Below are 15,255 nucleotides of genomic sequence, written 5' to 3'. Positions count from 1 at the left end.
TAGCAGGGATAATTGATGGAATGAGATGTTCCAGGTCTTGGCATTCAGAGGGCTGATGCATGCAAAGTTCAAATCTCCCTACCAACACGGCAAACAATACCGGGCCAGCCGAATGTGAAAGCTAATGAAATAATTCTCCAACTCTGCTTCTTAAAACAATGGGGCCTGTGGATCAGCAGAGCTGGGTTTTCATCGGTGCTGTAATCCAGTATTATCGCTTTGCATCACACTGGAACTATTCTGTAAATAGTCTTGGCACTATTCTCCTGTCCCTGTTCACTATAAATGTAACCAGGAGCTGTAGGCCCTTTACTGGAACAAGCGGGTACTGGCATACGGGTAAGATCTCATTCATTCTTGGATATTTCTAATTTGGGATCAAACAAACAACATTTCTGGATTTATTGTCCCCAAAATGTGAATAAAAACTCTATCAAACTAGTGGTGAAAGGATTGTATTGATTGAGATAAGGTTTACACAGTGGCTTATTGTGTTGCGACTCTCATTATGACTAATGTTAAAAAAATAATAATAATTTTTAGGAAGATGTTGATTTTTCAGTAATACTCTTATTAATACATAACAGCAGCTGGGTCATAATTTTGCTACAGCTGCCTCTGATATATTCATATATTAGTACACAATGTCCTAATGAGCTGCATATATCTAATTGACCACTAGTTGGAGCCAAATTTGGACACCTCTCTCTATTCAATTGCTTTTTACAAAGCATTACTTATATATATATATATGATTTTCTACCAGCATATAACATAAAGTAGCATTTTATTTTCTTACAAGCATTAGGGACTAATGTGCCTTGGCTTTCTGTTGGCAGATGACCTGAAAATCATACCGTTACTTTAGTACATTAAAAGCTTACTATCAGCTTACTATCAAGAATGACTGTAGGTAGTAAAAGTCAGCATCCAGTACTGCAGCATGTACATAACACTGAACTGGGAGGGATTGTCTATAGCGATTTTTTTTCTCTATTCTCTATTGTCCTTTGGTAATTTATCAATCTTACTTTTCCCTTGTGTTAAATCGGTTTTTTTTTTCAGATCTTCTTTTTGAGATATTTGTTACAAATGTCTCAAAAATGTCACACAAATGTCTTAAGTCTCTTCTTTCCATTTTCTAAGTAGGGTTTTGTCTGGAGTTTTTTGAGACAAAAAATGTTGCAAATTTGTTGCAATGAGCACATCTGGAATAGATGATAAATGTTCCTCACTGACAAAAAAAGAAACTGACATCAAACTGTCCCCAAAAAGGTGTAAAAATTGCAATGCTCCAAAAAATGTCTAAAAAAAGACAGAAAAAACAGAAGTAAAATAAAGAAAAAAATTACACCCAATGTCTTTACAATTTGCATTGTGTGGAAGTTAGTCGGATTCATACCGCTAGTAGAGTCTGTTACTGAATTTTACCTCTGGTGCAGTTTAGTCTCATGTTTAGTCTCATGTGCCAGATTTTTGTGCAAACTAGACTATGCCCTTTCACCAAGGCAATGCTCCTTCATTGCACTTATCATAAAAGGGTCGAAAACTCTTTAATATCCTATAAAAATATGGTACAAGGACAGTTTATTTGGTGTAATCATGACAGATTTCTGTTGTAAACAGATTGATACATTTTCCCAATTGTATCCGTTATAACATATGATGACGCCAGCATCCCATAGTTGACTATCCTGTTGAATGCTATTATGGACATGTGCTTTACACAAAAGGTTCTCCCATGTGTTATTTAAAATCAATAACATTTAATTAACAAGTAATTCATATGGATCCCATCTAATGAGAAATAACAGCATGTGTCATGGAGACGTGTCATTGAGATTTTTATGTTTCTGGGTTCTTGTGGCTATGCTATCTGACCTCCTTCTACAGAGAGATTTCTTTTTTCAAATTAGAGCATGTATTTTACAAAACATTATCCAATTATATAGGTTTTCAAAATGAAATTCATAGCTCAGAGAAGTTCAGGCTACCTGCTTATTAACACCATGAGTAATCCACTGCACAATGACTAAAGCCGCGCTTACGGTTGTTTTTTTTAAAGTTGTATGTAAAATGTTTATGCTTCCAAATAATTTTAAATAATAATAATTTTAAATCGAAAATCGTCTCCTCACATTGTCTATGTCTTTCAGGAATAAAACACCAGCGTAACAATGGCATCTGACCATCATACTCCAGCCACCAAACAACAGCAACCTAGCTCAAAGGTGTGTGCAAGTATTTCTGGCCTTTCATGCATACTTGGAATTAAAATAAATAACCATGTTATAATTTTATTAGTAAATATCTGAGAAAGAACAATGCTGTAGCATCCTAGTATGTTACATGCATACTGGATTTTAATGGTGAAAGATTCACTTTAACCCCTTCGTAACCAAGGGTCATTAATGCCTTAATGTTCAGGTGAATTTCTGAACTTCTGTTAGCTCTTTAAATGATGATATTTTTGAAAAAACTTAGCATATCATAGCAATATTTATTTTGGTTTTTTTTCATGATATGTGGGACTTTAACTTAAAATGATTTTAATATGTTTTATTAATTACCGTAAATACTCGAGTATAAGCTGACCCAAGTATAAGCCGAGGCCCCTAATTTTACCACAAAAACCTGGTAAAACCTATATATATAAGCCGAGTATTTAGCAGATTTTATATATATAAGCTGGGTATTTAGCAGATTTTTTTGTGCTGAAAAACTAGGCTTATACTCGAGTATATATGGTACATATTTTTTTATTTAGAAAATTAGCTAATAATGTGAAAGTTTTTTTATTACGTGGTAAAACTGAATAAACTTCTACCAAAATATTTTATAAATATGAACAGCATCATTCCATCAGCCTTTCTCCAAGTTCAACTGCAAATGTAGAAGGTGCATGTGCTTCTGCAAACTGTAAGCTAAGTCTTTCCTGCAGCTTCTTCTACATTCTGCCTTGGGCTGATAGGCTAGAGGGGACACACTTTCCTGAACCACTAAACCTAGAAACAGAAATCATATGGTGTCATATTAAACAGTAGAATCACACCTGTAATTTAATGTCAAGATTGTGTTTGAATGTTTCAAACAGTAATCCACTGTTAAACTTACAGTCTGAAATCTTGGAAATAGCTGTATTTAGAAATCAACATTTTTTACTGCAACTTAAAGAGTGGATATCTCCACTTCTTTGAAGCATCCATACACCATCCTGTTTAATATGACCTAGATTGTGTTTCTAGGTGCCAGGGTTCAGGAGGTATAGCCGTTTGAAGTTGGCTACTGTCATGACGTTTATAAACGTCCATTCTGCAAGGGCATGTACAAATAGGATGTATATAGCTGTATGGCAGTCATGAAGGGGTTAGATCCTAATACAGTAAATGTTTATTACTCCATATTACCTATTAAGATTGCAGTGAACAGTACATGAAATAGACAACAATTTCACTTTTGCATTTTCCCCTCTTGACTTATATGTTCTTAAACACATCTTTGAGGGGGTGCCTAAAATTACTTGTCACCCCAAAAGTAATTCAAGTGGTTTATTAGGTAAACTCTTTACTAAGAGTATACTAAGATGGACATTGAAACAAAAAATAAGTATTAATTTAAAGCGGTTGTCTGGGATGATAACATTTTTTTTAACTATGTTATGAAGTAAGAGGTAAGATATCCAAAGAACAATAGATATTCACTGTTAAAGTTACAGTCGTGAGAGGGAGCTATATATTAAAAAAAAAAACATTATTGACAACTACTTTAACAGTGGATATCTCCAAATCTGTAAGCTGTAAGAGGTAAGTATAAATTGTGCGTTTTTTATGGAGTTGTAAAATTAATGCACAATTTATACTTACCTCTTACTTACAGATTTGGAGATATCCACTGCTAAAGTCGTTTATTTATAGCTCCCTCTCACGACTGTATCTTTAACAGTGGATATCTATTGTTCTTTGGATACCTCTGGTTCTTTGCCACCTAAAAACACAATGCTAGTTTGATATTAAAGGGAGGATTAGGTTGAGAAGATATAGGCTTTTGAAGTGTGTCCACTCCAGTCTGTCACTGGCAAACAGCATGGAGAAGGAAAAGGAAGAAGTTTCAGGGAATAGGATCTGACTGTTTGCACAAGCACATGCACAGCATCTGTAGCTGTATCTGGGGAAAGGTGACCGTCATACCTATTTATAACATAATTTACTTAATTTTATTTAATTTTAATACCTATTAAAATTTTTAATGGAAAAAAATGACAATGACACTAATAAAAAGTATAATATTTTCACCTTTATAGTTATTTGACTGGTAATTCTATAAACAAAAAAAAATGTAATTAATAAAACTCTAAGATCTCTAATATAAATGTATCTATACGTATGTAATTATTGCAAAGGAATCACATGTTTATCGGCATGGATGTCATAGTAAAGGACAACAAACATTAACGGTGCAACTAAATAGAGTGGCCAGGATGCGGCTTTTTACTCCTACCATTGATTGTGACCATAATCAATGACAACATTTTTATTTATGAACTGTTTCGTGTTAACAGAACATGAAAGTGTTACTAACTAATAATACTATGTAGTGATCTTGCTTTGCGCAGGCACAGTTTAGTGTGTTTTTTCAGAATGCCTCCCCCACATAGATTTAACTTCATACATCTTCCAATGTTAACGTTGTTTGCTGATAAAAAAAAGTCAAGAAATAATTATGAAATTTTAATATTTGATGGGTTACAAGGGAAACACAAAACTGGCCTTGCCTTGTAAATATACAATGTAATATGCAATATTCAATATAAGAGATTATTTTGTGCATGATCTTGTGACATACGTCATACATCAGATCTGCATAATAGGACAGCATTTAGCATTGCAGAGGCTTCATACTGTTCTTTTGAAATGAACCTTTATTTACTGCTGGTATTTAAAGGACATCTACCACCAGATTATCGGTGGTTAATTGTCCTAATAAGGTTACCTCTAGGGGATGATGGGACTTCCCCTGATCCTCTGGTGTTAAAAAATAGAAGTTAATTAAAATATGTAAATTAGCCTGAGGCGCTCAGGTGACATGTGCCTTAGCGCCTCATGGCTCCGCCACTTTGTAATTATGCACACCCAGACCTCTAATTCAAGGGGTCTGCATGTGGTGTTGCGTAAAAGGTCTGAAATTTAAAATTTAGTGCACTGCCGTGAAATTAGTGTGCTGCCTTCAGAGATGAGCTACTGTTACCACTGTAACATTATAGATAAAGCAATTCATCCAATCGTTATCACTGATCACACTTATTGCAGGATGCCAGAATATTTTGCAACAAATGATGCACTTTAAAACATGATGTACGTTTCAAGACGATTACAGGATCTTTTTTTCTGCAGGCGCAATGTTTTTTAAAGGATAGGTGTTGCTTTGGTTGTCAGACTTTAGGTTTATGTACCTCTTTTAAGCTCTGACTTTTGATTCACAGATTGTTATCTTTGAGCAAGAAAACTTCCAAGGCCGCTGCCATGAACTCAGCGGGCCCTGTACCAACCTGAAAGAGGCTGGCATGGAGAAAGTTGGCTCAATCCTCGTGCATTCTGGACCGTATGTATCTAAATGTATTCAGTGAGCCGTAAATCTTATTGTGAATATGCAGCAACAATAGCAAAATATGTTTATTGTTATTATTATTATGTTATTATTTTATGATATTATTATATTTACTGCACAAGGATAGGTTGTTAATTGTAATATACAGTCTTAGGGTACATTAACACCGTGGTATGCTACCGTGCCCTGGAGAGGAGGAGGTCACCTTCCCCCCTCCATAAAAAAGCAGCGGCGCACAGCCGCAGACACAGGGATAGATAGAGGATACTCTATCTTTTCCCAGTGTACGGCGCGGATTGGTGCCACACATGTGTGGCACCGTACCGCCGTCGGGCCGACATTGGCGTCTATAGGGACGTATATTTGCCACCACATATACATTCCACCAGACACCAGTGTGAATGCACCCTTAGACAACAAGTGGGATAGGGGGAATCTATAGAACTCATAATAATAATCTAATGATTATCTAAAGAACTTATAATAATAATAAATCTTCATTCATATTGCACCATCTGCAGAGCTGTGCAGATCATGAGGTACATATACTAACCAAATAAGACATTACATAGTAATAATATGGTCTGATGGAACAGTAGGAATGAGGGCCCTGCTCGCAAGAGCTTACAATCTATGAAACCCTTACTTACCTTTCTCCGCTGCAGCAGTGCAGAGCAGTCTGCTTGTTACTATAATGCTAATATTAGCATCAAGGAGCAGTCCAGCAAATTTTAATCTAGTTTAAATGTATGTAAGTGTATGGGTTGAAATAATTTCATTATATGCACCATTTTAGAACAATAGGTTTCCAAAAATGATGTTAAAAAATATTTTTTAAAAACGCAGTGTGAAAAATTAATGAAACATATGGAACATAATGTATGTAAAGGAATAGTTAAACAGACATCATTGGTTTAATATCCATAAATATGATACATAGAGCATCTAGGCTCTGGACTAATAAAATGATTTGGACCCTCAGGCCATCCAGGTGCACAGCTACCATATGTGTGCATCACACTAAATTAGGTCAGTTGTGTGTTCATGATTATCATCCAGAGAGAAATCCCTTTATGTTATCAGCTTACTGAAGATTACTTATAAGCAGTATATAAGCAGCAAGCATTTGTGACCTCATCCATAGAGTTAGTTCTTGATACTAATTGCAGCTATGGACTTTACAATATTTATAGCACACAACAGTTATTATCAGAGTTTGAGATTTAGAAATCTGCTTCACAAATAGTAGCAATAGTAATAACAGAAAAGGTCCAACTAAACCAAAAAAGCTAAACTATTTATGTGTGTTCTAAACATGTTAAAGGGACACTGTACTGCATAACTTATATATTGCTAATATGTGGCAGAATATGACTCTGATAACTTGAAGTCAGGCACATTCATTTTAGCAATGAATCAGGGATAACAGTATGCTAGTTTTATCTGGAGTGTTCCTTTACTTATGGTAAAACGGCCCACCTATCATTTTGAGGCATTTAAAAGAAAATGAATTGATATAGCTACATATGATATCATAATTGCAAACTTCACATACACATTTATGGAAAATGAATCGGATGTTACATTTTTTTATGTAGGAGAAGAAGAAGCTTCCAATGTTATACATTTACAGATTTGTCATATATTCATTCAAATTGTATTCAGCTTTAGACAGGTCTGAAAAATGATGAAGTGAGAATACTTTCAAAAACAAAGTTTTAATAGATATTTTGTTAAAAAAATGCGGTAAATGAACAAACTTGAAATAAGAATTAAATCAATCTTTAGTGTCACCATCATATTTTTAGGTACACTTACAGCACCAGCAGGGAACTCAGCGGGCAATGTCCAAACATCTTGTAGCACCAATTATAGATCTTCTTTGGGTATGAAGATGATCAAATCTGTAATCCCATACAGACACAATGGGGGTAATTTACTAAGGGCCCGATTCGCGTTTTCCCGACGTGTTACCCAAATATTTCCGATTTGCGCCAATTTCCCCTGAATTGCCCCGGGATTTTGGCGCACGCGATCGGATTGTGGCGCATCGGCGCTTGCATGCACGCAACGGAAATCGGGGGCGTGGCCGAACGAAAACCCGTCGGATTTGGAAAAACCGTCACATTTTTTTTAAAAAATGTGTCACGAAAATTGCACTTACCCCAGTGCGTTCCGATTCTCTTCAGCGCAGCAGCGCCACCTGGTGGACGTCGGAGGAACTACCTTAATAAATCCCGTCCGGACCCGAATCCACAGCAGAGAACGCTCCGCTGGATCGGAACGGGCCGGGTAAGTAAATTGCCCCAATGAAGTTGAGATCAGGACTCTGTGGGGCAAGATCACCATTTCCAGGACTCCTTGTTATTCTTTTCTCTTAAAGGCATTGGCTACAGTTGTTATCCTAAAACGTATCCTAAAACACTTTTTCATGTCATACAACATTTTGAGAAAAACTCCTTTATTAATATGAAACTTAAGAGAATTCATACAGATACAACATATAATTTTCTTTTATATTTTATAGCTGGGTAGGATATGAACAACAAAACTGCAAGGGAGAACAATTTGTATTCGAGAAGGGAGAATACCCCCGGTGGGACTCCTGGACAAATAGCCGAAGAAGTGACAGCATCTCTTCCCTGAGACCAATCAAAGTGGTATGGAAACAATACTTTATTGATGATCTATATAATCTATATTACATTCTAAGGATTCTGGTGGAAAAAAATTGTGGCCAATAATATTGCATGTAGCATTAGAGGAGGGCAGAATATTACTGTAGACCCTCAGCTCTGTTGTATGGATCAGTGTAAATGACATGACAGCAGTCTATGGCTTTTCATAAAAAATCATTTAATGCCAATGCTTTGCTGACTTGAGATTTTGGTTTCTGGAACACAGAGATGTCAACAAGTATACCTCTTCATAAATTTAGCGTATCTTACAGAGGAGGTCAAGTCCCCCAATTATTTTACTACCATTTAGTGCTATTTCAAGGGGTATTCTCATCTGGACATTGACATATATACACATTTCTTCAATTGGATTTTGTAAAAAAATGTACACGTGTGAAGATAATTTTGCATAAATGTAGCTATGTTGTCCCTTACTAACAAGATTGTTGCTCTTAGATATGAGCACAACTGCTAGAATAATTGCACAAAGAAACAAATAGTTTTTGTATATGAAATGTCCAGATCCAGGTGGTCAGGCAGAGCTCAATAATGCAGCTGTCCTTGGATACGACCATCCCTACCAGGGTGAAGGGGTAGTCATGTCCAAGGAAAGCTATCTTGTTTTAAAGGACAACACAGCTACATACATGGGAAATTATCTTGACACAGTTACCTTTTTTTTCAATAACATCCAATTGAAGAATTGTATGCACTGTATATGGCAAATAGATTAAATTTGAATGATCAGATGAGAATAACCCTTTAGGTATTTATAATGGTCTAGATTTCTTTTAAAATACTCTGCATCCTGTGCTAAAATCTTTGCAATCCTGTGGCAATTAAAAATGTATTTTTTATGTTCCGCAATTCCAATTTTTTCAGTCATTGTATTTGTGTATTGCGTTGTTACTTTACCAAAGAAGTCTATCTCTAATGATTTTAGGTTTATATGGTAGTTTATTATAGACTCAGGACAGTGACAATGCTTCCATTGCCTGTCCTTAATATATCTTTGTTTTCTCAACAATAGAAAAAACAATTATCTAGTCATGCCAGTGATGCTTGTTATGATCTAAGCTGAAATAACCATTGTGTTAATGGAAAACTACTTACATAGAGGAGTGAAATTAAAGGAGTTTTCTGTTCTTTATAAAACAATGTACTGTCAGGGCTGTGTCTTTCCACACTTGTCCTCAGGGGTAGACATGATGAGAAACGTGTGTCACAAGTTTAGGAGCTTTTCTCAGAGAAACATGATTTTATGATAAGTAATCACAAAAGAATATTCTAACTATTCTATTAATGTGTATTAATGTACACTCATTAGAGGATGGAGAAGAAGGCATACTGCAAATTGCACCTTTTCAATTATGTTTTTATCATGTTGTGATACTGCATTGAATTGTGATTGAAATTGTATTTAAACTGGAGGTTAGTTACGTGTGAACACATGTATAGCTTGTATTGCATGATTCAGTAAGAAAAAGACTGTATAATCACTTTTTATTTGGCCTTTAGTCCTCCTTTTTTACATTGGCTGGAGCTGTAAGGTGCCCGACCATGATAACTAACCAGTGATGTGGTACCCAGTGGGGACTTGTAAAATACTGTGCATAAATGCTGCATCCCAAATTGGTAATTGGGCTAATCCATAACTGATAGGGGAGTCCTTGTTGTTTTTGATAGGTCACATAAAGTAAGCTTCTTAAGATTGTGATGCCTTGTGATAAGTATCACAATCTCAAGAAGGTTATTTTATTTGACCTATCAAAAGCAACAGGAATTTTTTCTTGTGATAGGAAAGTCACACACAACCACGTGCAGTCCGGATGCCAGTCATTTCTCTATAGCCAAACACTTTGCAAGAACCCAAGATCATAGCATTATAGTTATATATAGTTATTTATAATACTATCAGTTACTACCTTACCGCAGGACCACTTTTTCATTTACCCCTGAGGAAGTCGCATGGCTGCGACGTAAGGTGTGGGGTGCCTTCCATCACGTGTGTGGGACACTGTCCTCCCCCAGTACACCTGGTTACTGATTTACTTCTCTTTCCAACTCAGGTTCAGGGTCAGCAGGCATGTGTATCACTGGCATTAGACATTGTGTACCTTATTTTTCTGTATCCTCTGACTTGGTATTGCCCTGGTGAAGTGCAGACATCAGTATTTGTTTGATATATCTACAGTTTATATTCACAGGGGACATACCATTGCCTATTGTACTTTATCTACACGCCCACTGTGATATTTAAGTGTGTGTAGGACAGTTATTTGCCTTTACCACTTGTGAGGGTTTATGGACCTTTGTCACCCTCATTGGTCCATTGGATATTCTGTGATATGCTTATGGCATGTTTTAATTGGTTTTAACACATTTGATTTATGTCATCGTCTTTTTTGTATTATTTCATAAAATTTGATGTATATATTTTCGTGCCTGTACACACTGACTTCTTTCTTGTATTTTTTCATAAAATATTAGAAGATTACCACAGTCACACTGCGTGGATCTGTGAATAAGTGTCCCTGGTTTATCACGCCTGATTTTGATGTAAGATTTCTTTTAATGCAAACCCTGGCTTACACCGATAAATTTTTAATTTCCAGGACAGCCAGGAACACAAAATTGTGCTATATGAAAACCCAAACTTCACCGGAAAAAAGATTGAGATTATTGATGATGATGTCCCAAGCTTTCATGCTCATGGCTACCAGGAAAAAGTGTCCTCTGTGAGAGTACAAAGTGGAACGTAAGTTAGCCATAGTCAGCCTTGTGTGAAACTCTCTATAAAAATAATATTGGGCTTTCTTTTTCTGAACAAAAATTAGAGCAGAAGGGAAATGTGCAGTCTCCTCACAGCTGTTTAAATCCAGTCGTGCAACATATGTCATGGATTCGGCCTCTAGGGAACATCTGAATATCACAGATAAGTCTTTAGCATCGGGTACAGTAAGAGATCAAACAGAACATCCTTGTATGCAATGTGTTCTGAAGTAATACTTGGGATAAAATACTCTGAATGTAATTTCAACTCTTATACAGTGAACTCTTAGATGGTTCTTATAATTTGCGAGTTGAAAACTTGCAATATCGGAGAGTGTGTACCAGAGGATTTATCTGACTATATTTTACAAAGGGGTGGAAGGGGGGAACACATCCTACAAGTGGAAAGGGGTGAATGTGGCATTAAGATATAGAAATTTCATGATAGACCCCACCCAAATGTCTCACCATTTACATTATGATACATTATGACAATAAAGATGTATTACACAGTACAAAACAACTGTGTCAAAATAATAGTAAAAGTGTTTCACCACAAGGAAAGAAAAATCATCTGACCAATTTAAGCAGTAGAATAAATGCATATCCTGCTCCTCCTATGCCTCATCCATGCTCTTAAATGTGGTATCAACTTAGGCTCTGTTCACACATCCATATATAGTGGCTGTGAGCTAACCACAACAATGGCAGCTAGCTCACGGATGCCATAGACGTGCATTATGCACAAACAAAGCGCCATGTTCCAGCCATGCGGCTCCGCCACTAAAGATAGCGCAGGTCCAAGAGCTCCCTACGGATGTGTAGGGGTGAGGAGTGATCACCCCTCTCCATTTAGCTTGCGGCTCACGGCTCCTGTTTGATCACACTGACATGTGCATGGAGCTTTAATAAGGAAAGCAGAATATAATCTGTAACTGCAGAGGTTGCAGACTAACCTGTGACTTGGAATCAGTGTTGAACTGCAGTCTATAGTTGTAGAATGCTGTTGATTTATAGGGCATGGGTGGACAGACTCACTCTCTTAGCAGAAATAACAGAGAAAATAATTTTATCAGAAAGAATAAGAGCCACATAATCACCACTGTAAATAACCACAGGTTATCTGATGGATTTATATCAGCTAACCCACAGCAGTCCTGGCAGTAAAGAGTATAATACAAAACCCAAAAACACTGAGAGTATAATGGTCCAACAAATCAATTTTATTTAATTGATCACATTTAAAAAGGCCACATATCACAAACAATGCATAAAGACGTATAGAATAGAGCACCAAATGAATGTATTGCCATCAGACCAGGGACACATACAGGAGTAAATTCCCAATATTATAAGTGTATAGTGCATGTAAACTCCTGAGTAAACATTTGCTGAAACTAAGTTCTTACTATAAAGGTAAGTATAGTGCAAAAGGACTAGTGTCCATAACTTTTAAATAATCATCCTATCACAGCAATCATATTATTGCACATACCCATGAGAAACTCCTTGGTCCCCGTCATGGTTAATAACCCCAACACGCGTTTCGTGTCACCTCCGCTTCCTCAGGGGGCATAAAAGAGTATAATAGCCCGCAAAAGTGCAATAAAATTGTGAACTGTAGAACTGTAGTCCTTGGATTAAGGACTAAGAAGTGCAAGGGCTTTTCAACTGAGGGATGTTACATAGACATATCTAAATTATCATGAATATGCCTGATTCACATATTCTCAGTATATACTTTCTAATACACAAAACATTTCTTTACAGGTGGGTTGGCTATCAATATCCAGGGTACAGAGGTTACCAGTACCTGTTTGAGAAGGGGGACTATAAGGACAGCTCAGATTTTGGCGCTCAACACCCCCAGATCCAGTCTGTGAGGCGCATCCGTGATATGCAGTGGCACCAAAGGGGAGCCTTCCACCCTAGCAGTTAAAAGAAACACCAACTCGTGCCACTGAAAAGAAAGGCTTTTACGTGATCTGCTGCTGTTTTTCCCATGGTATGGTTATCCCACCTGCCACTGTGTGACTAAACCTGCTGAAGCAATTTAATAAAAGCTTGAGTTCCAAACTCCTGCTGACTCCATGATTGTGTACTGTATGTGTGTGACCATAATGTTCTGGGGGAACCGCCTAATCTACTGGTTTACAATGGAAAACAGTTTCACAGTTCTTAGTATTTAAGGCAGGGGTCCCCAAACTTTTTACATAGGGGGCCGATCACTGTCCCTCTCAGACCGTTGGAGGGCCGGACTGAAGTTTAAAAATAAAAAAAATAAGAAATTACAGCGCTAGCGGTACATGCGACTGCATCCGTAATACACTTGGCCCCCCTCAATTAATTATTTAATATACTGCACCCCTTTGTGAACTATTTTATTTATTGGCCCAGTTAATGAATTAATTGGGTCAATTAATTATTAAATATGCTGCCCCCCCATTAATTACTAGACTGCCCCTCATAATTATTTCCTATGCTGCCCCCCACCATTAAAGGAAACCTACCACTTGAAGTGGGAGGTATAAGAAGGACATACCGAGCACCAGCTCAGGAACCTATTTTTGTTAGTGTTTTAAACCGCTGTAAAACACTTTTTAAACTTTATAGCCGAAGCTGCTTCGGCGCAGGGAGGTACGCGCTCAGCGCATACCATGCGCACGGCTCTCCTTCACTTCCTAAGTAGCCGCGCGCATGGTAAGCGCCGAGCGCGTACCTCCCTGCGCTGAAGCAGCTTCGGCTATAAAGTTTAAAAAGTGTTTTAAACTGCGATACAGCGGTTTAAAACACTAACAAAAATAGGCTCCTGAGCTGGTGCTCGGTATGTCCTTCTTATACCTGCCACTTCAAGTTTCCTATGCTGCCCCCCCGCCATTAATTATTTCCTATGCTACCCCCCCCCCCCGCCATTAATTATTTCCTATGCTACCCCTCATAATTAATTATTTCCTATGCTGCCCCTCATAATAAATTATTTCCTATGCTACCCCTTATGAGGAAATAATTAATTATGAGGGGCAGCATAGGAAATAATTAATTATGAGGGGCAGCATAGGAAATAATTAATTATTTCCTATCCTGCTCCTCATAATTAATTATTTCCTATCCTGCTCCTCATAATTATTCCCTATGCTGCCCTTCCATTATTATTTTCTATAATGGCCCCATAATCCATAATTTCATATATTAGGGCAGCCACAATGTTTCTACTGCTGTTTTAAAAAAATAATAAAAACCCTGTACTTACCTCTGGCTCCTGCGTCTTCTTTCTTCGGGCTGCTGCCGGACAGGAAGCGGTGCGCGGCCGCGTGATGACGTAATCACGCGGCCGCACATCCAGGTTCAAGGAGCGGTGTGCGCCGGGGTTGTCTTCCGGCCACATCGCTCCACCTGCAATAATAGTGCTCGAGCGGCCGTTTCCGGCCGCATCGAGCACTATTCAGTGACGGGCAGGAGCTTCCTGTCCGGATGGACGGAGGACCCTGCCCGATGCCGAACTGTATACGGATCCCGGGGGCTCGGCGCTGGATGGGACGGGGGACGGATAGAAACGGTCCGCGGGCCGCAAGTGGCCCGCGGGCCGTAGTTTGGGGACCCCTGATTTAAGGTGTACAAGGTTAAACTCTGTAACAGTAAATGTACTGGTTAAAGGTGGACATTACTGATAGTATTTAGGTCAATTAGGATTTCCAAAATTATTAATATTTGGCAAATGCCAGAAAAATGTGAGAGAGAGAATTTAAGGCATTTTTAACACAAGGCAAATTAGGTGCTATCCACAACAGAGTTCCTAACTTGCTGTTTGGTGGGGGTCTCAATGATGGAACAGATCACTAGAGCAGGATCTGATGGGCTCTGATGAACCCCTGTTCCACCCCTCGTAGCACCACCGAGATGGCCAGAGCTCTATGGAGCTGACAGAGATTGCCAAGTACTTGTGGATAGGACATAACTTTCTTTGTGGGAAAACCACTTTAACCAAGGACCAAGCCACTTTAGGGCTTTTGGATCAAGCCATTTTTTTAAAATCTGCCCTGTGTCATTATAAGTGGTAATAACCTCCAAATACTTTAACATATCCAGGTAATTTTGAGATTTTTTTCTCGTCACACATTGTACTTCAAAGTAGTGAAAACAAATTCATGATGTCTTTTCCGTTTAGTTGTGAAAAAAATGGAAATTTTGAAAAAGTTTAGAA

At 37.7% G+C, this 15,255-nt stretch overlaps 1 protein-coding gene across 1 annotated transcript; it reads left to right on the top strand.

Moving 5' to 3' along the window:
* The first annotated feature begins 203 nt into the window (after positions 1-203).
* Positions 204-13,133, top strand: CRYBB2 (crystallin beta B2). The gene is made up of 6 exons (XM_072147097.1): positions 204-339; positions 2,157-2,231; positions 5,480-5,598; positions 8,132-8,264; positions 10,898-11,040; positions 12,825-13,133. Exons 2-6 carry the CDS (start codon positions 2,178-2,180, stop codon positions 12,991-12,993), a joined length of 618 nt encoding a protein of 205 aa, XP_072003198.1. The 5' UTR covers positions 204-339; positions 2,157-2,177; the 3' UTR covers positions 12,994-13,133.
* The last annotated feature ends 2,122 nt before the right edge of the window (positions 13,134-15,255 follow it).

The sequence above is a fragment of the Engystomops pustulosus genome, chromosome 1, assembly GCF_040894005.1.
Source record: "Engystomops pustulosus chromosome 1, aEngPut4.maternal, whole genome shotgun sequence".
NCBI lineage: Eukaryota > Metazoa > Chordata > Amphibia > Anura > Leptodactylidae > Engystomops > Engystomops pustulosus.
The sequence above is the reverse complement of the archived record's forward strand: the minus strand, read 5'-3'. Positions and strand labels throughout refer to the sequence as shown.